The sequence below is a fragment of the Aphelocoma coerulescens genome, chromosome 17 (genome assembly GCF_041296385.1).
Source record: "Aphelocoma coerulescens isolate FSJ_1873_10779 chromosome 17, UR_Acoe_1.0, whole genome shotgun sequence".
NCBI lineage: Eukaryota > Metazoa > Chordata > Aves > Passeriformes > Corvidae > Aphelocoma > Aphelocoma coerulescens.
Genome location: NC_091030.1, coordinates 10,095,884 through 10,118,383, shown reverse-complemented (window position 1 = coordinate 10,118,383; position 22,500 = coordinate 10,095,884). Strand labels below are relative to the sequence as shown.

Sequence of the window (22,500 nt, the reverse complement as noted above, 5' to 3'; positions counted from 1 at the left end):
GGGAATGTTTTGGTGTGAATCAGGAATGTTCCTTCACTTAAAGTTTGTGTTTCCTTTGTTCATCCTTTTATTTTAATGTTTTATAACAGTGAAATATGTAGAACAGTGCAAATGTGCATGCTGTGCATAGCAAACCTTTTAGAGATTAACACAGATTGGTTCTGGTTTCTACTGCATTTAAGCTCTGGAGAAAGCTGCTTGTGAGTAGGAGCAGCTGGTTTAGATTTTTGCTTGGCTTGTGTAACTGAAAACTGGTTTAATTTCTGATCCCAATACATTTGGCTCATTCATTTCTATTGCATTCACATGTTCTGCAGCAGTAAGAAGCTACACCCAGGTTTGTCAGCTTGCTTGGGCTTTATTGAGGCTAGAGAAGACTTCTCTGTGACTCCTACCTCCTGCTGCTCCAAAAATCCATCCTGTAGATAAACACCTTTGTCTCAGAAAACTCCCTGGTCAAATCTAAATGAGGAAAGTCAGGCTTGGTGTTGTCGTGCTGAAGTGAGTTTGACTCAGCTCATCTTCACAAGCCAGTGCCGTCCAAAGGCTGGGGTTTTTCAAGGTCTATATCCAAAGGGGAGCAGTGGGTGTGGGCAGCACCCCAGGCACGGTGTGGGTTTGTACAGCTGTCTCTGCCCAGTCTGAGCTCCCTGTTGGCTGCCAACGTGGCTGGTGGGTGAGGGAAACTGCCGTGCCCTGCTCTGTCCCCAGGCAGCCGCAGAGAGCCAGTGCCACCTCACAGGTCCTGCCACAGCCGTGGGTGTTTCTGCCCCTTGGCAATGGCACCGTCCTGCCTTCAGGCCAACAAACACCAAAACCAACCTGGTTTAACCAGCATCCCTAGAAAAGGTGTGATGGAGTGAGAAGCAGCCGAGTGTTTCCTGGCTCAGCCAGGGTGATCTGCTTATCTGGGTTATGCCTGCTTGACATTTGGGAAAGCAGCCCCATGGAGAATACTGGAATACTGCAGATTTGTGTGTCCCTGAATGTACTTGAATAGCTCCCACCTTTGCTGTGCATATCTGTTTGCAGCTTTTGGGATTTTAATGGGTTAAAACACAAGGTGGGGGCTGGAGGCAGCTTGGCCTGGCATGCAAGGGGTTAAACTGTGTTGGGCTGTGAAACATCTGTTACAGGAAAAGCTGCTGGTGCGACTCGATGACATTATTTGAAGCGTAGCTGACTGTTGGTTGAAGCAAGGTTTAGGCCTCCCTTTGCAGTACGAGGTGATGAGATTCTTGGTTAACTATCTGCGTCTCTTCGCCATCATTTACTTCTTCCCTTCTGTTTGACATCCCTGTCTGGATCTCACTGAGCCAAGCATCATCTCTGCTCTCTCTCTCAGGCAGCGTTAGAGTCTTAAAATACTGAATTTAATGTGACAGCTCCTGTTGTGGAAAGCCCTGCAATTTACATTTTTAGTCATCCAAAGGCCTTCCAAAGATTTGGAAAAGGATCAGTAAAATCACATCACTGTGGCTTAACTGTACAATGGTTTCTGTAATGATGTTCACTTGGGTTCTGGGTGGTGGCTTGTGCAGTGGGGCTTTTGAAGCCTGGAGTGCCCCTGGACTCTGAGATGTGACAGGAGTTCACAGTCTCTGGTGTGTGCCAGGTTTCTGTATTTGCACGGCCCGCTCTGTGTGGTTCAGGTGGGACATTTTAGACCCCTTTTTTCCCCATTGGAGTTTCTGTTCCTCTCTGCTAAGAGAAGCAGTAACAGCAGGAAGCTCAATGGAGGCTGCTGGGGAGAGCCCCAAGAGCCCTGCCTGGCCGTGGTGAAGGGAAGGATGGAGCTGCCCCTGCAGTGCTGCGTGATGGATCCGCACGGGCTGGCAGTGGCTGCCCCTCAGTCAGACTGACCTGACAAAAGCTCCGGGCTCCTCCTCAAAGCCTTTCCTCTTGCCTTGCAGATGAGCGGGTGGATCAGCGAACCTGCCTGATCTGCGGGGACAGGGCCACGGGGCTGCACTATGGGATCATCTCCTGCGAGGGCTGCAAGGGGTTCTTCAAAAGGAGCATCTGCAACAAGCGGGTGTACAGATGCAGCCGGGACAAGAACTGCGTCATGTCCCGCAAGCAGCGCAACAGGTGCCAGTACTGCCGGCTGCTCAAGTGCCTCCAGATGGGCATGAACCGCAAAGGTAACGGGCACGGGGCTCTTATGGGGGAGGCACACGTCGGGGCCAGGGGTAACAGTGGGGGCTGCCCTTCCTTCAGCTGCCATCTTGTATTGCAATTCTGCCTCTAAAACTCTCGACAAAAAAAAAAGTGAAACTTCAGCAAAATCAGGCATGGATTAAAAATGATGCACAAAGTTCTGAGCAACTTCATTCCTGTATAGAGGAACAGTCTGTATGAATTGAAAGCAGGTATAAATATTTGGACAATATTTTTATTTATGCTGAGCACAGTGGTCACTGTTTCCATGCTTCAGTCTACCACTGTGGCATAAACTAAAGCATTTAAACAGGCTTTTGGAATCCCAAGAGATCTGAGCCAGGCATTACCTGTTTGCTGTCGTGGGAACTTAGACCAGCAGCTGCTGCCCAGGGGTGAGGTGTGAGGGTCTTCACTGACCACCTGCTCTGGTTGAAACAGTTGTGGTCTGGGTTAGGGACAGCCACCCCTTGTCCCCACGTGTGCAGAGGTGACCGAATGCTGTGGTATCATCTACAGGATGGAAGGTCTGAAGTAACTCAGAAATTAGTATTAAAGAATAGACTGTGGTTGCTTTCAGTGTCATGTCTCTACTCTTCACTCCAATCTTTTGTGTATTTAACCTCTGGAATTACTGTTACCCCTTAAAAGCAGGGATTCCTTGGTTTGATGGCACAAACGGGAGCTGACGGTGCTCCCCTGGCTGTGCAGTGAGGCAGTGGAGTGATCCTTCATCCTGTTTGCCAAACCCCAGTGTCACCACATGGTTTTAGATGTGGCTGTTGATGGCCTCTGGGCCATCGCTCATGCAAAAGCCGCCTGTCAGAGGCACTGAAACTTCCATAAATTCACTGCAAATCCACCAGGATCTTCCTTAGAAAATGCATCAGGGGCCAAGATGGGAGAGCTGGCCTCAGCCCTGGGGGGATCAGGGGGAATCAGGGGGTTTATTGTGAGTCTGCATGGGGCTCGGGACCCTCACCCGAGGGCCGGGGTGTGTGTGGGTCTGGGGGCGGCTCGGGGCCCTCACCCGAGGGCCGGAGTGTGTTGTGGGTCTGGGGGCGGCTCGGGGCCCTCACCCGAGGGCCGGGGTGTGTGTGGGTCTGGGGGCGGCTCGGGGCCCTCACCCGAGGGCCGGGGTGTGTGTGGGTCTGGGGGCGGCTCGGGGCCCTCACCCGAGGGCCGGGGTGTGTTGTGGGTCTGGGGGCGGCTCGGGGCCCTCACCCGAGGGCCGGGGTGTGTTGTGGGTCTGGGGGCGGCTCGGGGCCCTCACCCGAGGGCCGGGGTGTGTGTGGGTCTGGGGGCGGCTCGGGGCCCTCACCCGAGGGCCGGGGTGTGTGTGGGTCTGGGGGCGGCTCGGGGCCCTCACCCGAGGGCCGGGGTGTGTTGTGGGTCTGGGGGCGGCTCGGGGCCCTCACCCGAGGGCCGGGGTGTGTTGTGGGTCTGGGGGCGGCTCGGGGCCCTCACCCGAGGGCCGGGGTGTGTTGTGGGTCTGGGGGCGGCTCGGGGCCCTCACCCGAGGGCCGGGGTGTGTGTGGGTCTGGGGGCGGCTCGGGGCCCTCACCCGAGGGCCGGGGTGTGTTGTGGGTCTGGGGGTGGCTCGGGGCCCTCACCCGAGGGCCGGGGTGTGTGTGGGTCTGGGGGCGGCTCGGGGCCCTCACCCGAGGGCCGGGGTGTGTGTGGGTCTGGGGGCGGCTCGGGGCCCTCACCCGAGGGCCGGGGTGTGTGTGGGTCTGGGAGCGGCTCGGGGCCCTCACCCGAGGGCCGGGGTCTCACCCGCGGGGGCGCAGCGCCACCTGCCGGCCGCACGCCCTTCCCTGCTCCCCTTCTTCCCTTGCTTTTCCTCCTTTCCTCTTCTCTTCATTTGCTTCTTTCCTTTTCCTTCCTTCTCCAAACAAGTGCATGAATTCCACTCAGCACCAGTGTCTCTGCCAAGGCCAAGGAGGCTGCGGACAGCCCTGAAGGTCCTCCGTGTTGGGTTCTGGAGCTTTCTCTTCCTGCCCTGGTGCCCAAGTTATGGCATCGCTGGGTTGGAAAATCTCTTCCATACTAGGTCTAAATACAATAATTTTTAAATCCAGATAAGGTGCAGAGCTCAGCATTGGTAGGAAAACCAGCTTTGAGGAGACTGGCTGTCATGCAGCCCAGGACCAGGATGGTATTCCAGAGGGGTCCATCTGTGTTTGGGAACCATTCAGATCTCTTGATGCCTTTTTGATGGACCACCAGCAAAAACATCCCTACATTTTGTTGCAGGTGTAAGCTATTGTCTGCTACAATTATGCTTTGAAATAAAAAGACCAAGACCATTTATGCCCATGGCTCATAATGGAATGAGCTGAAGAGAAGCTTCTAAATCACAGTTAGTGGTAAAATATGTTGGAAAATGAGAGAAGTTCCCCAGAATTCCTGTAGTTCCATTAAGTTAAAAAAACCTAAAGGGTGTAACAGCTAACAATGACAGGGTTTTTTTACATAATTCTTTTTAGCTTTTTAGTGAGAAACTGATGTTTTTTATAAAGAGCTTTCATAGGAAATAAACAGCCTTGTTTGTTAAGATGAGCTTGTTATCTTGCTATATCATAAGAGATTTACGTGATGTGAAAGGTAATCACAGTTGGTTTATATCCTGTGTTTATGGCTTCTCCAGTGTGCTTAAATGAGTGTTATTTGGTGTTTGAAATAAAAATACTGGCTGTTGCATGGAGGGGATGGACTTAGTGTTAGAAGAATTAAACCCACTGCTTGTCCCATGGTGTGGTGGTGGAAGGGCCTGTGGGCATCCTTGCCCTGGTTGGTGCAGTGGTCAGGCACCAGGACCCTTCCCCCAGTGCTGTGCCTTGCCCGGGTTGGTGGCTGGGGGTTGGGAAGCTGCAGTTCAGCTCCCGTGGCCAGGTGTGCCTCTCCTCTGCCCTGCTGAGGCACTCCTGAGCTGCGGGTGCAGCCTCGAGGCGCACGAGGAGGATTTGAGCTGAGGATATCTCAAACCAAGGAGCAGCGTGGCTTTTCTGGGACAGAAATTTTTCCTTAAATTTTGTGTCATTTTCTGCTCCGGGAGGGCCTCCTGCAGCCCTGTGTGCCAAGCAGGGTGAGGCCATGCAGCAGCAAGGTCACCGTGCAGCTGGGGAGAGCCTCCTGCCAAGTCTGGCCAGGTCATGGTGGGAAAGAGATCGGGTCCTGATAAACGGGGGGACCAGCCTGGGAGGGGAGGCACACGAGGAGCAGGGCTGCCACTGGTCTCTGCAGAGAAGGCAGAGGGAAGAGGAAGGCAGAGAAGCTGCTCCAGGTTAATCTCCTTAACTGGGCTTCACTGGAGCTCCCTGGAAATTGCTTAAAGAGCCTTAAAAATGCAGCTGCTGTACTGAGAAATGAGGCTGCCTCTCTGAAATGCAGCTGTGCAGCTCGTTCTGGTAACCTGAGTTTTAAACAACGGCTTTCCAAGTGACCAGCAGGGTCAAACATCCCCCCTCCGTTTTCTGTAGTGGCTGTAGATGTGACCTCTGAAGTGACAGCAGGGTTAGCAGTCACCAGTGCAGTGCTTTGTGTCTGTGTTGGTGGCAGCACTGGTCAGTGGACTCTGGCTCGTGGTGCTTCACAGGGCTGTGGACAGTGGAGTTGGATGTGCAGGCCTCCACATCTCATTTTCCAGCAGTCCTGGGCATTCATTGGGTTATTTCCAGGGGTCAAATAGGGTTCCTTACCATGTGCCACTTCTCAAATTATGCTGGAATTAATTGTGATAAAGGACTGCTGTTTCTTCATTACCTGTCCCTCAAGGAGCACATGAAGAAACTAAAGTCCCAGAGTAGTGCTTGTAGCCCCATCGATGTGTCTTTGCCTTTTGGGGTGAGAACCATGGTGTGTGCTGCTCAAGCACTGGAGGTTTCTCTGTAAACTTCTGATGAAAAAAACGCATCTTTTAAAGTATAAAATTTTTTTTCAAAATAAATAGGTACCTTCATACGTACTCCGGGAATACCTGGCAGTAGTGTTCCTCACCAGAGTTTGGTTGTATCTTTCAGCAATCAGAGAGGATGGCATGCCAGGAGGCAGAAACAAAAGTATCGGACCTGTCCAGGTGAGCACGTGTGGCTGTCCCTCCATGGTTCCATTCAGCTTTTCGTCTCCTGGCCTGGGCTGGACTGGGCTCAGACTGTGGCAGCAGCTCAGCCTGGGCTGAGGCTGGCTTGGTTGAGCCTCCATCATCCCTAGCCATGCCTCCCACTGATGTGGCACGGCTCTGACTGTCAGAAACACGTCATGAGCTCTAGATTGGTAAATAGAGCTGGGTGCTGCCTGTCTCAGGGTGCTGCATGGACACACAAGGACGTCTGTCCCTCCATGGCTCCCAGTAAATCTCCATCTGCCTGCTGCAATCCCTTCAGTTGAGGCAAGCAGGGCACCAGTAAATGTCTCTCTGATTGATGGCACGGCTTGTCCAGAGATGCCTTGTAAAGCACGAGGTAATTCAGCACAGCAGTTTGTGCTGCATGCCTGAGAAATGATGGCCATTTCCAGCTTGCTTCTGGAAAAGGGGTCTTTTAAAAGTTTACTGTTTATTTTAGCAAAATAGAAATAACACTGAAAGCAAATTCTGTGAGTCTGAGTGCCCAGCTGAAGGAGCACTCCTCCAGGGAAGGAGTACTCAGCCCAGCCCAAAGCGTGAGGAGCCAAGCAAGCATCGCTCTGCCCTGCTGGGCACTCAGGTGCCTGTGGTCAGTGTCAGACACAGCCTGCCTGGAACCACACAAACCTGTTTCCTGCTGTGAACATTAAGGGACATACACAGAATTTAAAAAAAAAGAAGCCTCTAAATTTTTGTTGCATTTTCCCTGTTAGTGGTGGAACATTCCTCCAGGAGCATGCGCAGCACTTTCTTGGAACTTAATATTACAGTGACTCAATTTAAAAATTTTTGAGTCCATTTTAGCTTTGTATATGTTACTCTCTAGAACTTAAGTATTAGATGCTCAATTGATACTTCAGGTGCCAGCTGGTTCTTATCTGGAGGAAAGTAGGGAACTCTGTTTCCCTGTAAATGTTTTCCTGACTGATTTTATATATGTCACCTTGCCTCTCTTGATTGCTTTATCAAACCAGAGCCTGCCCCACCTCCTGTTTGCCTTTCCCTCTGCCAGTCCTGAGTGATGTTCCCAATGCACTGGCCTCAATTACTCCCAGGTTTTTCATGGTGTGACAGTGGCTGATTTACAGCTCGTTGCCATGTCCATCTGACATCATCTTTTCATGTGTCAGTTCCTGTCTACAGTGCTACCCTCACTTGAATGATACTGCAGGAGCTGGAGGTCACCACGATTACCTGTAAATAGAATTTTTCATGTGTGTTGTTAAATGCAGAGGAAGGATGTGGTACCTGCAGGGGGCGGGGGGGTCAGCTCTGTTGGGTGTGACTGAACAAGGTGTTTGCAAACAAAGGCTCTGCTTTTCTGTTCCCAGCCAAAGTAACCATTGTGTCCTGTATTTGACAGATATCAGAGGAAGAGATTGAGAGAATTATGTCTGGGCAAGAATTTGAGGGAGAGGCAAACATGTCATGGAGCAACAACGGAGACAGTGACCATAGTTCCCCTGGAAATGGAGTTTCTGAGAGCAACCAGCCTTCACCTGTTTCTACTCCATCTTCAAGGTGGGAATGACCCCTGGAAGAATTTGGTGTTACAGGAATCTTGGATTTCTTTCCCTAAGTGATACTTGGGGTCAGTGTAGGGAAAACATGTGAGGGCATCTTTGTGTAAACTGGTCATGCAGCAGGTTCTTACCTCTCTGATTGTGTTCTAAGACAAACTGGCACTGGACTGAAAAAAATTGAACTGGGAAGCGAGATGTTCATGAGCAAAGGAGGACAATCTTGAGTTAAAATTACATTTAAAATATACCTCAATTTATATTGATTGTGTTTTCTGCAGATCTTGAGAACTTTATCACCCTTCGCTGCTCATTCTGCATAAGCTCTTTCTCTGCACTGTGCTCAGATTTTGAAAATAAAGCCATTTATGTTAGTAATTGATGGTGTTATATTAAAGTTGGCTACTGCGAGTGCAAACCTCCTGACGCAGTTCCTGATGCAGCCTTTGATTGCAAACACAGCAAGAGTCTCAGACCTGATCCCATCTGCTTTCAGTTGCAGCTTAAGCTTGGCCTTGTTTGTGTTCACTGGCTGTGTAAGTACTTAATGTGAAGTCCTAAATTCTGGCCCTGTAAGGAAGCTGAGATGGAAAGACTGGGCACAGGTGGGTTTCTGCTTTGCTCCCTGAATGGCAGCTCATCAGCAGCTCCCAGATTTCCACCACAGGGAACCAGTGCCCAGCCAGGCTGGACATGTGGCCAGTGCACACTGGGCTCTTTCCACAGTAGGGTCTAAACACAAAGGCGTTTCCACTCCGTTTGCTTTCCCTATTTTTGTTAACGTTTCTGATGGAGCAGGGTGCGATGTTGTAATGAATCAGGTGGAGTTTTGGGGGTGTATTAAAGAGCTTTTCCTTTTCCAGTAGGTCCGTGGAGCTGAACGGGTTCGCTGCACTCAGGGATCAGTACCTGGGCACGCCGGTGTCCACGCACTACCAGTACCTGCCGCACCTTTTTAGCTACTCCGCCCACTCGGCGCTGGTGCCGCCGCAGACGCGCAGCCTGGACCCGCAGTCGCACAGCCTGATCACCCAGCTGGTGTGTGCCGAGGACCTGGAGCCGCTTGGCACCCCCATGCTCATCGAGGACGGGTGCGTGTGACACGCGGGCACGGCAGGCACATCCCCTGGGGCGAGATGCAGCCACAGTGCAAGCACCAAACCAGCCCCCATCCCATCTTGCCTGGGGCTGGAGCTGGGGTGCACGGGCCTGGCATGGGGTTCCAGGCTACGTGGTCTGGCCAGGCTGGGTGCTGGGCAGGTGGGTGACCCCAGGGGCTGCAGGGACTCCCCTCAGCCCCTGCCCGGGCAGGGTGGGTGCTGACCATGGGCACTGCCAAATTCCTTTGGCATTTGCCTTGTTTTCAGGTGCCTCATTAGATGATGTCATTCAAAGTTTTTAATGTTTTTTCTGCCTTTGTATTAACTGTGCCTGCAGGTATAAAGTGACTCAGGCAGAGCTGTTTGCATTGCTGTGTCGTCTGGCAGATGAATTGCTTTTCAGGCAGATTGCTTGGATCAAGAAGCTGCCGTTCTTCTGTGAACTCTCCATCAAGGACTATACCTGCCTGCTCAGCTCTACGTGGCAGGAGCTGATCCTGCTCTCCTCGCTGACTGTTTACAGCAAGCAGATCTTTGGTGACCTTGCGGATGTCACCTCCAAGTACTCTCCCTCTGACGACGAGCTGCACAGGTGAGATGGGCTGAGCCCAGGGTGAGGCAGCGAGATCTGGAGAGGAGGAGCCATGGGGAGCCCAACAGTCAGGTGTCCTCTGACCACCTCTGGAGACAGGTCACTTCACCTGTGGCTGTTTTCCTTCTCTATTTCTTAGGGAACAGTTGTTCCAGGCTTAGAAAGCACATCCTGGTTAGTCAGTGCTGGATCACAACTTCCTTCTGCAGGGGAAGGGCACACTGCTGTGTGGGGCTGTTTGAATTTCATGTAGCAATGCTGTTGTCCTCCAACACAGCCCTACAAGCCACCTTTTTATGAGGAGGGTAAAACTAACCAACATTTTGGGTAACCTTGACACACAGGAAAGAAAGTCTTACTTAAAAACCCTTTGGGCCAGTGGAAAGGTTGTTCACAAAGCTGGTTGTCTGTATTATCAAAGTGTTCATTATTAATTGCTATTTCATTGTTTTGGTTACATAAATTTAAAGATGTTGCAACTTAGTTCTTGGTTTTTCCATGGTACAGACTATCTGATGCTCTGAGGAACCTGCCTTTCATTTATCATTTTGGTCAGGGGTGTTATTTTTTGGTTTGGATATTTTATTTTGTAGTCTTGGTGCCAGACAGATTCTTCTTTTGGTAGTAGAGTCACAGTCTCACAGTACTATGGCAGAATAGGTAGGTTTTAGGGAAACTGCTGCCCATCCTCCCTTTAAACACCTGCCCCTCGCTCTCTGCCCTTGCTGTGCTCGCGATGCTGCCGGAGTCACCGGGGGATCTGATGTCTGATGAGCAGAGATTTGAAACGCTGCTGTGGTCCTCGGCCATTGCAGCGTCTCATGGTTCTTGGGGGCTCCTTTGTGCATCTGTTGTGACAAGCAGAGGCACTAGCTGGCTGAGCCCACGGCAGGGAGTAGAGAGCTGGACCCAGGTGTCTCATTTCCTGGGACAGGTTCCTCTGCGGCACCGCTCTGCACAGCCATTCATCGTGCATCTGGTGCCGCTCCTGCGAGGAGCGCTGAGGGTCATAGAAAACCACAATGACACTTGTTCCTGCATTCAGCTGTCCTTTTGTTCCTGCTGTCCTGGTCAGACCCTCACAAGAGAAGGGTTTGTTTCATTTTGAGTTTGTGGTAAATGCAAGCGAGAGGTAAGACAACAAGACAAAGGAGGAATCCTCGCCCTGCAGAAACCGGCAATTCAGAGCTGGTCGCCTTGAAGGTCCTTCAGAGAAGATCTGTGCACATGGATGAAAATAGGTGTTCTTGGGAGAGGAATGCTTCTGCAGTCTCTTCTTGTGATTTAGCTTTTCAAGTGTCATTAATTGTCATTAGTAACCTGGGAGAATGCACACCCAAAAAGCCATTTAGTGGGAAGCTGCACAGATGAGAGGTTTGGAGCTGTGTGGCTCCCTCCCACTTGTCTTCATGGTCCTTCAGCCATGGCTTGACCATCTCCAGCAGCAGTGGGATAGCTCATGGGTATCGGTCTCCCTGTCCAAAGCACTCACGGAAAACCTGGTCCCTTTGGATTTGAGAGGGGCCCTTTTGGAGAGGTGTCCCATTTGTGGGCGTTCTTGGAGAGTCCCCAGCTCCACTGGCATTGATCAGGAGTGACTGCAAAGGGAACTTCATTAGAGCTCACACCTGGTTGGAGAAATCTCACTGAGCAGGGATGGTCTGGCACTTCAGGGTTAATCTCTGCTCTTACTTAGCAAAATGACAAGAGCAGTGCTAAAGCATAGGTGACAAACAAAGGCATAGGATGAGCTCCCCAGCCCCTGTGTTTTAATTGCCTCTAACAACTGGCTAAATGTTCTGTTTGCCTGATAGATCAAATGTTTTCTTTTATTGTACTGTTTTTCTGAAGATGAATATGAAATGAATAGACTCCTGACCTCCCCCATCACTCCTGACAGTGCTTCCCTTCCCCCTCCTCCCCAGCTGATCCTGATAACTCCCAGCCAGAAACTTGCCTGGTGTAAACTGCGAGGAAAAGTGTGTGTAGGAGTCAGTCCTCGAGAAGAAATAGGGCTGTGAAAAACAGAACAGCTTTGTTTGAAAGGGGGAGGAAAGTATGCGCAGAAAAGTAAGACAGTTCAACTGCAGGGATGAGAGAAGAGCTCTCCTGGATTTATGAAGTGATGAGTGGCTGGTAAAAATGTGCATGCTCTAAAAACAATTAAACCCAGCAGATGACTGAGTGGTCTTTGTGCTCATTAACTTCTTGAGCTTTGCAATCTTGCACCTGCAAGATTTTTAATGTCAACTGGAGAGCAAGAAAACTTGTACAACTTTAGATTAGCCGACAAGGCTTTCATCACTTACAATATTACTTTCTTGAAGAACTGACCTGGAGTTCAGACAGCTTGTTTTCACTTCGCAGAGGTCAAACTCCATCATGCATTTTACAAATAACTTTGAAGTAAACAAACACACATGCCAAAATAAGGTATTATTCAGTGAAAAAGGTTCTATTTCTGTTCTATTCAGAGATGGCTTGCTGGCTGTGCTCTTATTCTTTGTGCTGCACAATGCCAGAGCACACTGAAGCTTCCCGAAACACTTCTGTCCCACTTCTGAGCGCTTCTGCAATATGTGGTTTCTTTGAAGCCGGGGGTATTGCTGTGAGATGTGTTCCCAAGAGGCTGTTCTGGCCCTGGGCAGGTGTGGGATGATGAAGGTGCCTGCAGACACCCACAGCCCTCCACACCCTCCCGCTCCACTCCAGCCTGGTCCTTCCCCATGGCTTTTTTGTGATGCACATGCGGTATTACTCCTGATGAAGTGTGGCACCCTCTTTAGCAGGAGGATCTCATTCTGCACCCACAAAATCCCCATCAGGAAATTTCCCAGGGGGTTTGTGTTACCTGTGCATCAGTGTGCCCCGTCCCACCCATCTCTGTCACCAGCTTCGCTGCAGATTCCTGGCTCTGTGAAACCTTCTCTGCTGTCAGAACAGGCTGGGGGTGAACTGAATCACCAAGAGAGGTTTTTTCCTACAAATATCTGTAGATCATGGACTCCCCATCCCTGGGCCAGGCTGGATGGGGCTCTGAGTAACATGGTCTAGTGGAAGGTATCCCTGCCCATGGCAGGGGGATGGAACTGGATGAGCTTTGAGGTAATTTCCACCCAAACCGTTCCATGGTTCTATGATTCTGCATTTGTAACTGAGACATTTTCCTCCTTATTTTTGGTACCAGCAGACTTCAGGCAGTTTTGACGAAATTATCTTGCAAGATGTTAAAATCTCTGAAGTTACTTTGATAAGCTTCATGTCTTCACTGTTCAGTCCGTGTGCTGTGTGTGCTGATGTGTGATCTCTGTCCTCCAGATTCAGTGAAGAGGGGATGGAGGTGATGGAGCGGCTGATCTACCTCTTTCGCAAGTTCAACCAGCTGAAGGTCAGCAATGAGGAGTACGCGTGCATGAAAGCCATCAACTTCCTAAACCAAGGTGAGTCGGCAAAGAGGAGGTACCAGCCTCACTTGTTCATTTTTATGCTTCAAAGGCTGAATTTGTAAGACTGGTCCTCCCTTTTTTAGAGCTTTTCTGGCTCGTTAACATGTTTACCTTCAGGATATATCCTTAGGTCACTTAGCTGGGTTCCTGCTTTTTAGGTTCTATACCTAAATCTGGCTCTTCAAAGTGAAAGGTAATCACGAATGAAGTATGTACATGTAGGCCATGAGTGCAGCCTAGGAAAGGGCTGTATGCTCCTGTTGATTAAGTGGCATATTAAAGCTGACAGTTCAGGCTGCTTCAGGACCCTGGGCATTTCAAAATCCATGCAGAGACAAATGCTCAGTGAATAGTGTTCAGCTGTAATTTTGGAAATAAATGTCTCCAAAGTCTTTTGTACTATGAAAGATAGTTGCAGTCTGTAAAAATGTGCTGCAGGCTCCCTCCTCCCCCACTCATTTCCAGAGGGAGATAATGCTGACGCTTCAATCTGTGCTGGGCTGAGGTTCCGGTTTGCTTCCCTGGGCAGTTTCCTGACACTGGATAATGCACTTTTCGAGCTGTCTCCATTGTTTTCCAAAATGTATTTTCATTAACTTCCTGTCTTCTTTTATTTTTAGTTGAAGTTTGCAATTTTTTATGTGAAATACCTGAGACTTATTTTTAAAAGTCAGCTTTTGGGCAGTAGATCAATGCCTCTTCCGTCAGATGGTCTCCAAGCACCGAGCCTGCTCCGAGGCTCCTCAGCTTCCTCGCTCCCGTGCTGGATCCTCCCCAGGACCCGGCAGTGCTAATGCCACTGGTCACACTGCATGCTGCCAGTGGGACTTCCTGCCTGTCCATTTTTCCTATGTGTGTGTTGCCTGACATTGGCAAAGCTAAATTTAAAAATAAGAACTTGACAAGTTTATAAAGCTGTGTAGTGGTTTGGTCTAAAATACTCATTACTCCTGTGACATAATTCATAAGCAGATGGGGAGAAATGTGATGATATCTTGAATTATAGCACTGAGCATTGTCCTCAGCCAAGATGAGACAGCTAAAACCAATGTGTTCCTATCTGAGGAGGTGTTACACTGGTCTGCTGTGAGGACCAAACCCTGACACCCAGCTGTGTTGTGCCAGGCAGGGATTTCAGGTTGCTGGGGCTGTTCTCTCCAAGAGCATTCATTGAGCTGCAGATGAGCAGTGTAGGACATTAGCTGTTCTCTTCCCAGCCTTTTGTGGAGGGAAATCCTGGATCCAGACACTCATGTAAAGACACATCTATGATGCAGGCACAGCAGGAAGGGAGATGGGAATTTTGTATTGGTCTAACCAGGTGCTGGAAGCCAGTCTCCAAAGCAGGGACCCAGATCAGAGTGACAGAAATCAGTCTGTCCTGAAGAAGTGGCAGTAAGTGCGAGGCTGCTACTCTCCTGAGATGCTCTTGTTTTCATTACTCTAATTGTATTCTTTTCCAGATATCAGGGGTCTGACCAACGCCTCCCAACTGGAGCAGCTGAATAAGCGGTACTGGTACGTTTGCCAGGACTTCACGGAGTACAAATACCCCCACCAGCCAAACCGCTTCCCGGATTTAATGATGTGCTTGCCAGAGATACGGTATATTGCAGGTAACTTCTGAGCACTTCTCCCGCTGGGAGCAAGGAGTGAAATTTGCTTTTAAATGATAATTAACTTACTGCAGTGAAATTCTTGTGGACTTTGGTCAAGGATGTTTGTGTGGGACCTCTTCCTATCAGAGCTTCTGCTCATCTTTAAGCCCATCCCATTGCCCTGAGCTCACCCAGTCAGAGGGGCTTTTGGGAAGGTGTCCTGGTGATGTTGGTGGGCATGGGGTTAGTCCTGCTCCAGGAAGAGGTGCCTTGCTCCAACCTGACACCCTTTAAGTACATTGTTTATTCTCCCCTTTTCTTCTTTCACTCCCTGCTGGGGGCATTTTGTCTCAGAAGGGTATAATCCTGGTTTGAGTAGGTATCTCGTGAGAATTAAAGAGATCCCTGAACTAAGCAGAAAGTGATCAGCAGAGTTCAGGCAGACCTGAACCTCCATGTTTCCACTTGTCTGGACCTTGGAAATCCGCAGGTGAATTCCCAACTGCAGTTGTGTCACTAATTAGATCTCCAAGGTCTGGTGTTACTAAAACTGTTTGTTTCTGAATGTTGTGGCAGAGGGAGATGCTTGCCTCCCTGTGTCAAGGCTCCGTATGCTTCATCCTACTTCATCATAATGAACTAGATAATAATCTCAGAGTAGCTCTTGTAATTTAGTCATGCAGATCAACAAGGCACTTTGGGGTGAGATGGGATTTAGTCTTTTCCAGTTTCTGTAAATACTGCTCCATTGTGGAGAAATCATTTTGATCTAACTTTGCCCATTTATTTTGCTTTCTGTCTGGTAAATAATAAATCATATTGTGTCCAAATGAATATCAAATGTCTGATGTAGCTGTAGGATGATTAACTGTTTCTGTGAGAAGTTCAAGGTAAAACCATCTCCAGTGCTGCTGGCTTAGGTGTCTCTGAAATCTGATTCAGGAGTGGCTGCTAATTCTGATTTCTTTCTTACCAGGAAAAATGGTGAATGTCCCCCTGGAGCAGCTGCCTCTCCTTTTTAAGGCCGTTCTACATTCCTGCAAGACGGGTGTGAGCAAAGAGTGAGCGCAGCTGGCCCCGGCCGGTGCCTTATGCTGAGCCTCGGGCCGGGAGCTGGCTCGCCCCGGGAGAGGGGCAAACGCCATCCAGGCAGGAGACAGGGCAGTGGGCCTCCCTGCCCGTGTAGCAAGAATCTTTTTTTTGTTTGTTTTTGTTTTTTTACTCTTTTTCCTATATATTTATTTCACGACAGAGTTGAATGTATGATCTTCAACACGATGCACATGGTTCTGTAAGAATGCAGCAGATGCATTCTCCAGCAGTTTACAGAATGTGAAGATGTTTAATGTTACAGTGTTTGTTAGGATTAGTTCTTTTGTATTTGGGGCTGGGGACCGAGATGACTAAGACTACCTCAAGGAGAAGATGCTGTTCATGCACTGCTCTTTCCATGATTTGCATCCAAAAGCATTTGTCATAGAGAGCAAATGTCAACAGAGCTGTTAGTATCCCAAAGGGACGACTTTGGAGAAGTGGGTGCTAGCGAAGTGCCAAGCTTTTTCTTTAATTTTAAAAAGGCAGGGAGTGAAGAAGGAGAAGTCTGTCTAGGCAGTTGATTTCTTTTCCCCTAGTGGTTTCCAGTTGCAGGTTTCTCAGTGGGATGGCAGTGCTCCGAGGGGTTCGCTGGCCCTGTCCCATCTGGGGAGCTCCAGGTGGGGTCTGCCCCAGCCCCTCCTGGCCAGCTGCCCTCGTACTGTTGCCACAACACCTGCCAATTTCTCTGAAATTGTGTTCCTGCGGTTCATAACAGGCTCCTGGCATTACACAAAGGTGCTACTGTTGCTAGAGAACTGCAAGGACTTTATCATCACTTCCTTAAAATCCATTTTAGGTTTACAAAAGCAGGAAAATCCTACTTAGAGAAGAGGCAGGATTGCCCCCGTTAGTGTGTTCCTCCAACATGGTACCTGACTCCTGAGGCTTCTGCATTGCAGCAATCCCCGTTTTGGGAGCAGTTAATGTATGCTGTGCTAAATGGGCCCTGTGTAGTGGGGGGAGGGACTCCAGTGTCCTCTGGCATGGCTTTCTCTACTGGACTCAGGGAATGGGTGTTCCATAGTTATATCCTGCCAGAACTGTCCTGTTCCTTGTGGAATCCCAGGAAAAACAACATTACTGCTGTGCTTGGCGACCTGCTGTGTTCTAGGTGTTGCAAGGCTTGGATTTTCCATCTTGCAAGCTCCCTACAACTCCAGATGGAGAACTGGTTTAATGACAGCTGATTAACTGATTGAGTGATTGCTAAGTGCTGGTGTTTAGCTAAACTTGGGCATTCCCGAGTGACCTCTTGATTTCCTGCTCATGGTGGGGAGGTTGGATGAGATGCTCTTGCTCTCATCTCCTTCATTAGGAATTAATATTCAAAAACTCAGTCATTCTCCTAGACAGCCTTGGCTGGATTTCCTTCCCTGCCTCCTTAGATGTAAATCTGGCATTCACTTAGCAAGGTGGCTCCTCGATAAGTGTTTGAATGCTGATTTAAAAATATTGGTGGAAACAACTTTTGTTCCTTCAGGGTAGGAAGGATGAGTCACTACCTTCTTGTCTTTCCCTGGTGACAGCTGCGTGGCACAGAGCGAGCACAGCTCAGCCGGGCTGCAGCTGCTGTGCATGAATGTGATGGTGAGCAGGAGAAAAATCCCATTCACCAAAGTCGTCTTTCCCTCCCTCCCCCTGGCCCAGCGGGTGCTCCCTGGGTTGCAGCCCAAGGTGGGCTGTGACCTGCTGGTTTGGCACGTCCCTGTCAGGCCGTGGTGGTGCCGATGGCTGCGGTCACAGCGCGGCAGGGCCCTGCTGCTGCCTCACCGTGGGCATCCCACTTGGGCATCTCCCAGCTCAATGGTTTCCCTTTTCTAAAAGTCCATAGCTGTTCATTTTTCATTATTTAAACAGGATGTTACGGGTAACAGCTGCTGGGCCCAGCTCGATGGAGCTTCACATCCAAAGGTGGTTCCATAAATCTCATTTACTTTCTGACAGTACAATGAGACACGTGTGTATTCTCAGGAAAGCCTTCTGCATACAGCCGATACCTCACGTGTTCAGGGGAAGATTTTAGTTTACCTCTTTCTAAGTTAGAATGTATTTCTCAGCTTTTAAGTTTAATTTCCAAATAGCTTGATATGATCTTTTTATTACGGGTTATTTCTGGCTTGCTGTTTTATACACTCAAGGAATTGTTAAAATTGCATAGGAGTAATTTTATTCTACAGTTGCTGAATTATTATAATCTGTTGATGAATAAGTGTTTTAATTAGTGTACATAAAAGCAGTCATCTTGTTGCCAGCTATCCAACAAAAATAATCTGTTGAGTAATCTGTGGTTTTCCAAAATATCCTCCCAAAACTAATGCTGTACCAACAACAGCCAAAAACCTAAATTCAGTTATGATGACAAACGGACATGAATGTTCCACTTTCTGTTGTCGAAAGCAAATTTTACAAAGGTTGATTGGCAGCAGTATCCGTTTCCCAAATACCCATTTGCTATGGGAGTAGAAAATCCTTCCTGAACTGACAGGTAAGGAAGCAGCAAACAGACCAGACGGAATCACCGGACAGTCATTCCTGATACCTTCTGCACCAAGTCCTCTAATGACTTGTATTTTTTAAACAGGGTAATGTGAATGTGTTGCATTGCAAACTCAGGTATTATGAGAAGGTAGGAATGTAGCTAGAGACGTAGAGACGTTAGGTAGATGTATTTGTGAATTTGGTTTGAAGGACACCCTGGAAAGGCTGGAATTTTTGTTCCATTCTTCACGTAACATTCAGTTTACAGGGACTCATATTTTATTTGTGCTTAATGCTAGTAGGGGGAAGTTCATTATCTTTGGTATCTATCTGCTCTTGCTTATCTGACCTTCTGTCATAGAGAAATCAATCAACAATAATAGTCTTTGGTAGAATTTTCTGCCATGACAAGTCAATTTTTATCCCCGATTTGAAAGATAAATTGGCTGGCTGACCCCCTCTTCTCCTTCAAAGCATCTGTGCAGGTAGAGAGCTGAAGAGTTACTTTTAATCCAAACAGAGATTTGGAACATAAATTTGAAGTGCTCAGGCTCACGTGCTCAGGGGAGGCTGCCCAGGAGCCCTCGCTCTGTGGTGCAGCTGGAAGGGGTCCCTGCTCACGGGGCTCGGTCCCAGTGTGGCTGCCAGACCCCGGGGCCTCAACAGAACCTTCTGGAAAGTGAGTGAGTTCTCTTCCACTTCAGCTCAGGCTCTTGCCAAGTGAGCCTTGACCCCTCAGTGTGGGTCAGTAGCCAGTCCCTGTCCTCGGCATGTCCAGCACTGCGAGAGGGCAGGGGGATGAGGGACAGCCAGGGTCCTCAGGGGTCCCCAACACTGCTGGGCTCTGGGCAGAGCTGCTGCAGCCGGACCTCGCGCTCCCTCACTTCCCACGGGCACTGGATGCTGCTCAGCTGTGAACTGTGCCAGTGCCCTTCGTGTTCTCACTCCTGCAGAGGCACTGCATGCTTTGGGCCATCAGGGAGTGGCTCTGGATCCTTCTGTAATTCTTAAATCCAGAGATTTAATTCTTAAACCTTTTGCCATCTCCCATCACACACAGGCCAAAGAAGGCGTTTTCAGAGTGACCAGTGGTCAGTGGCATTGCCAGCTGCAAGGCACCTCCACAGGGCAGCTGCCACCCCAGTACCACGCGGTTTCCCAGTGCTGGAGTGTTGCTTTGAGGGTGCCCATGAGAGTGAGGGGTCCCAGGGGTGCCAGCAGGGCTCCTGGGCTGCTCTCACTTGCTGGTGGGGTCCTTGGTGGCCCCATCGCCACCCGTGCAAAGGCTTGAGTGCCTCTGCTGCCGTCCCTCTCTGTGCCAGCAGGATCTGCCCTTGCTCCTCAGGCTTCTGCACAGACCCACAGCCACCTCAGGTAAAGGAGTTTAAGTCTTGTCCTTCAAACCAACTTTTAAAAAAACCCCTTGAATTTCTTTTATCTTCACTACATTTTTTAAAAGGAAAAAAGGAAAAAAAAAAAGATTCTCCTGTGAATGTGCTATTTCCCATTCATTCTTTCTTCCTTCTTGGTTTTGATTTGAAACTATGAAGCTCGGTGTCTGTGAAAATGTTGTTATTTCTCAGGATAATAAGCGGCAATCATCCCTGCCACATGAAAGGCAGGAGAAAGGGGGAAACTTGGGGAACTAGTTACAGTATGGAACTAATTTTTAAGTTGTAGATGATGTGTAAATGGAGGGGAGTGCATAGCTATCAGTATCAAGCTGTGGTGTTTCTCTGGGTTCATGGTGTGTTGTTTCAATGCACAGAAGCTCAGGGATAAGTATTTAAAATGTGACCCAGAGAAACCCTAGTTTTGATGTTGCAACAGTTGCTTCTTTCATGACTTGTCTGGAGGACCCGCTGAGAGCTGACCAAAGTCCCATGTGGGGATTTTGGGGAAAAGCTTTGGGTTTGGCTGTGGGAAGTTTGCCTGCTGAAGGCTCAGATGTGGTCCTGTGGGCAGAGCATCCCGAAGGTGCACGGGGCTGTATGAGGCTGTGCCCTTGCACCACCCAGCAGCTGGGGACCAGCTCTGTCTGTGGGGCTCTATTTCTGCATTGCCTCATCCCTCTGCCTTTGGTGTTAAATATGTTTCAGTATTCATGGAAAAGGGCAAACAGGAATTTCTCATTGTGTCCCTGGCAGCCAGTTCCAGTGCTCTGTACTTTGTTGCTTATGAATTCTTAATTTTCATCAGTACAACTTTCTCACTATGGTTGTAGGCACAGCCAGCCAGTTTGAGAAAGGCACTGGTGTGTGACTGGTGGGGTTACAGCTGCTGTGAGTGTCCAAATGGTCCCATCCAGCCACAGACAGGGCCAGCACTGAGTGAGAGTCAGCAAAAGTTTGCAGGGCTGAAACCCCCTCCCAGCACCCTCAGCCAGGATCTGCAGATCTGAGTTTAAACCAGCCCTGCGAAAAGCTGGGGAGGCCAATCCAGGCAGTGTCTTTCCCTTGAAAAAAGAAATTAAAAATAGCTCCTGTGAGCTGCCCTCTGACAAGTCTGTGAAAGAAGCAACATGGTTCAGTGGAAGAAATGCCCCCAAGGGCAAAAAGAAACAGAAATTGAGACCAGATGACGATCAACCTTAACAAAGCCTTTTGTGATTCATTGTTTTCTTTCAATTTATAAAATGTCTTGTAATAGTTGATAACATTATTGACTCAATTTCCATAACTAAACTACCTCGTGTGACATCCTGTTTATCATCTCAAAGGGATTGTGTGAAAAACTAAATACTGCCAGTGTCTGTTGCCAGCGAGGAAGAGAGGCTGTGATTGCTGGAGTTGCGTTTCCCTTCCCGTGGGCTGGGGCTTGGCTCCTGTCACTGCTGTGTGTCCCGTGCCTGAGGCTGAGCTCCGGTGTCCCTCCCGGAGGCTGTGGCCCATGGCAGTTTGGGTTTTGTTGGTGCCCATCAAGCCACAGGCCTGGTTCCAGCTCAGTCCTGGTGCAGAGGCTGCGTTTGTAACCTGGGACCTCACAGGACCTCGCAGCTCCTCGTGTGTCAGTCATGGGCAGCCTGGGGAGGCAGTGGGTCAGGTTTGCTGCGGGTGTCGGCCCCTGGCTGGTTTGAGAGATGTTTCCAAGAGGGTCAGTCCTGGTTGTTGGGTCCTTCTTGGTGCTATTCCAAGCGGTTTCTCCCGTTCATTTTTCCCACAATCCCTTGTGTAAATCAGGGAAGCAGGATGTTGCCTCGGCATGACACACGGTGAACATTGGCACACTCAGAGCCAGGGCTGGGGCAGGAGGGTGTGTCTGGCCCTGTTGCACCCGGGGGGGAACAGGCACCGGGAGCTGCCCCCTCACCGCGCTACGACCAAATGAATGTTTCTGCCGGCGGGTCCGTGTCAGCCCGACCTGCCCCTGCTCCGCTGCTCTGCTCTGGGACTTGACTACCTGTGGAAATGTGACCAATAAGTGTTGAATGCATGTTTAGTGAGTGTTTAGCTGTATGAACTAATAAATGTGAAATGTTCTGCACCGCTGGTGTCTCCTGGCTGCTTGTGCCTTCCCCTTTCGGTGGCGGCTCTCTCTCAGGGTGGAGGGCACCATGAGGGTGGGGAGCCCAGCGCTGCTCTGGGTGGCAGCTGCGGCCCTGGCCTGCCTGCTGCTGTGCTTCTGGAATGGTCGGTGGGTGTGGGAAAGGCCTGTGTGCTGCTGCTGTGCCTGGGAACTGGGATAAGGGCACAAGCCCTGCCCAGAGCAGACACAGCCTGGACTGGCAGTGGCCTCAACAGAGAGCAGGGTTGGGTGGGGAAACTTGCACCTTGAGGGGTGACAGGAATAGAGACAATGGAAGAGTGAAGGTTTGCATGGACTCTGGGCCCTGCCGAGCAATGGGTGCGTGGCAGTCCCCATCTCCTTCCTGGGTCCGAGGGGAGCAGGCAGGAGGATGGGTTTTCTCCTTTTGGTTGTTGCAGCCCTGCATGCACAACACAGCCACAGCACTGCTGTCACTGAGGAGTTCTGATCTCTGGGGTGACCAGAACATGCAGCAGTTTGGGTGGTCACTGTCACCACGGGGTGCAGCAGGAGGAGGAGCAATCCAAACAAGCAAATGCACCGGAGCTGCTTGAGGAGCGCGCTCTGGAGTGAGGAACTGCAGGAGTGGTTTAGCGTCTTGCCAAGGTGGGTGTGTGTCAAAAGCCTCAGCAGCACTTTCCATGTTTCTGCTCCTGCGTATGGGAGTGCACAGAAGGCCCACTCGGGAGCTGCTGCCACGAGGGGCAGCTCCAGGTGAGCAGCAGCCCCGCTCTGCTGGTCCCTCCCACGGGGCCTCGCCTCCATCCCGCGCTGCCCTGCTCCTCCGCCGAGTGCTCTCGTGCCTCCTGCCCTCTCCTTATTTACATCGATGTCCACAGAGCAGCTCCAGCTGCTCTGAC

The 22,500-nt window shown here is 49.9% G+C and overlaps 1 protein-coding gene across 3 annotated transcripts in view; it reads left to right on the top strand.

The window, feature by feature from the left end:
• The window catches only part of NR6A1 (nuclear receptor subfamily 6 group A member 1), a 76,993-nt gene extending 55,395 nt beyond the window's left edge, over nucleotides 1–21,598 (top strand). For 2 of the 3 annotated variants that reach the window (XM_069031730.1, XM_069031732.1), the window contains 8 exons: nucleotides 1,914–2,144; nucleotides 6,183–6,238; nucleotides 7,650–7,807; nucleotides 8,670–8,897; nucleotides 9,244–9,498; nucleotides 12,817–12,938; nucleotides 14,408–14,560; nucleotides 15,519–21,598. In XM_069031730.1, coding sequence (XP_068887831.1) covers nucleotides 1,914–2,144; nucleotides 6,183–6,238; nucleotides 7,650–7,807; nucleotides 8,670–8,897; nucleotides 9,244–9,498; nucleotides 12,817–12,938; nucleotides 14,408–14,560; nucleotides 15,519–15,607 — 1,292 coding nt within the window. In that variant the 3' untranslated portion in view covers nucleotides 15,608–21,598. The remainder of the gene's footprint in view (nucleotides 1–1,913; nucleotides 2,145–6,182; nucleotides 6,239–7,649; nucleotides 7,808–8,669; nucleotides 8,898–9,243; nucleotides 9,499–12,816; nucleotides 12,939–14,407; nucleotides 14,561–15,518) is intronic. The other variant, XM_069031731.1, reaches the window with a different exon arrangement.
• Nucleotides 21,599–22,500: the final 902 nt, after the last annotated feature.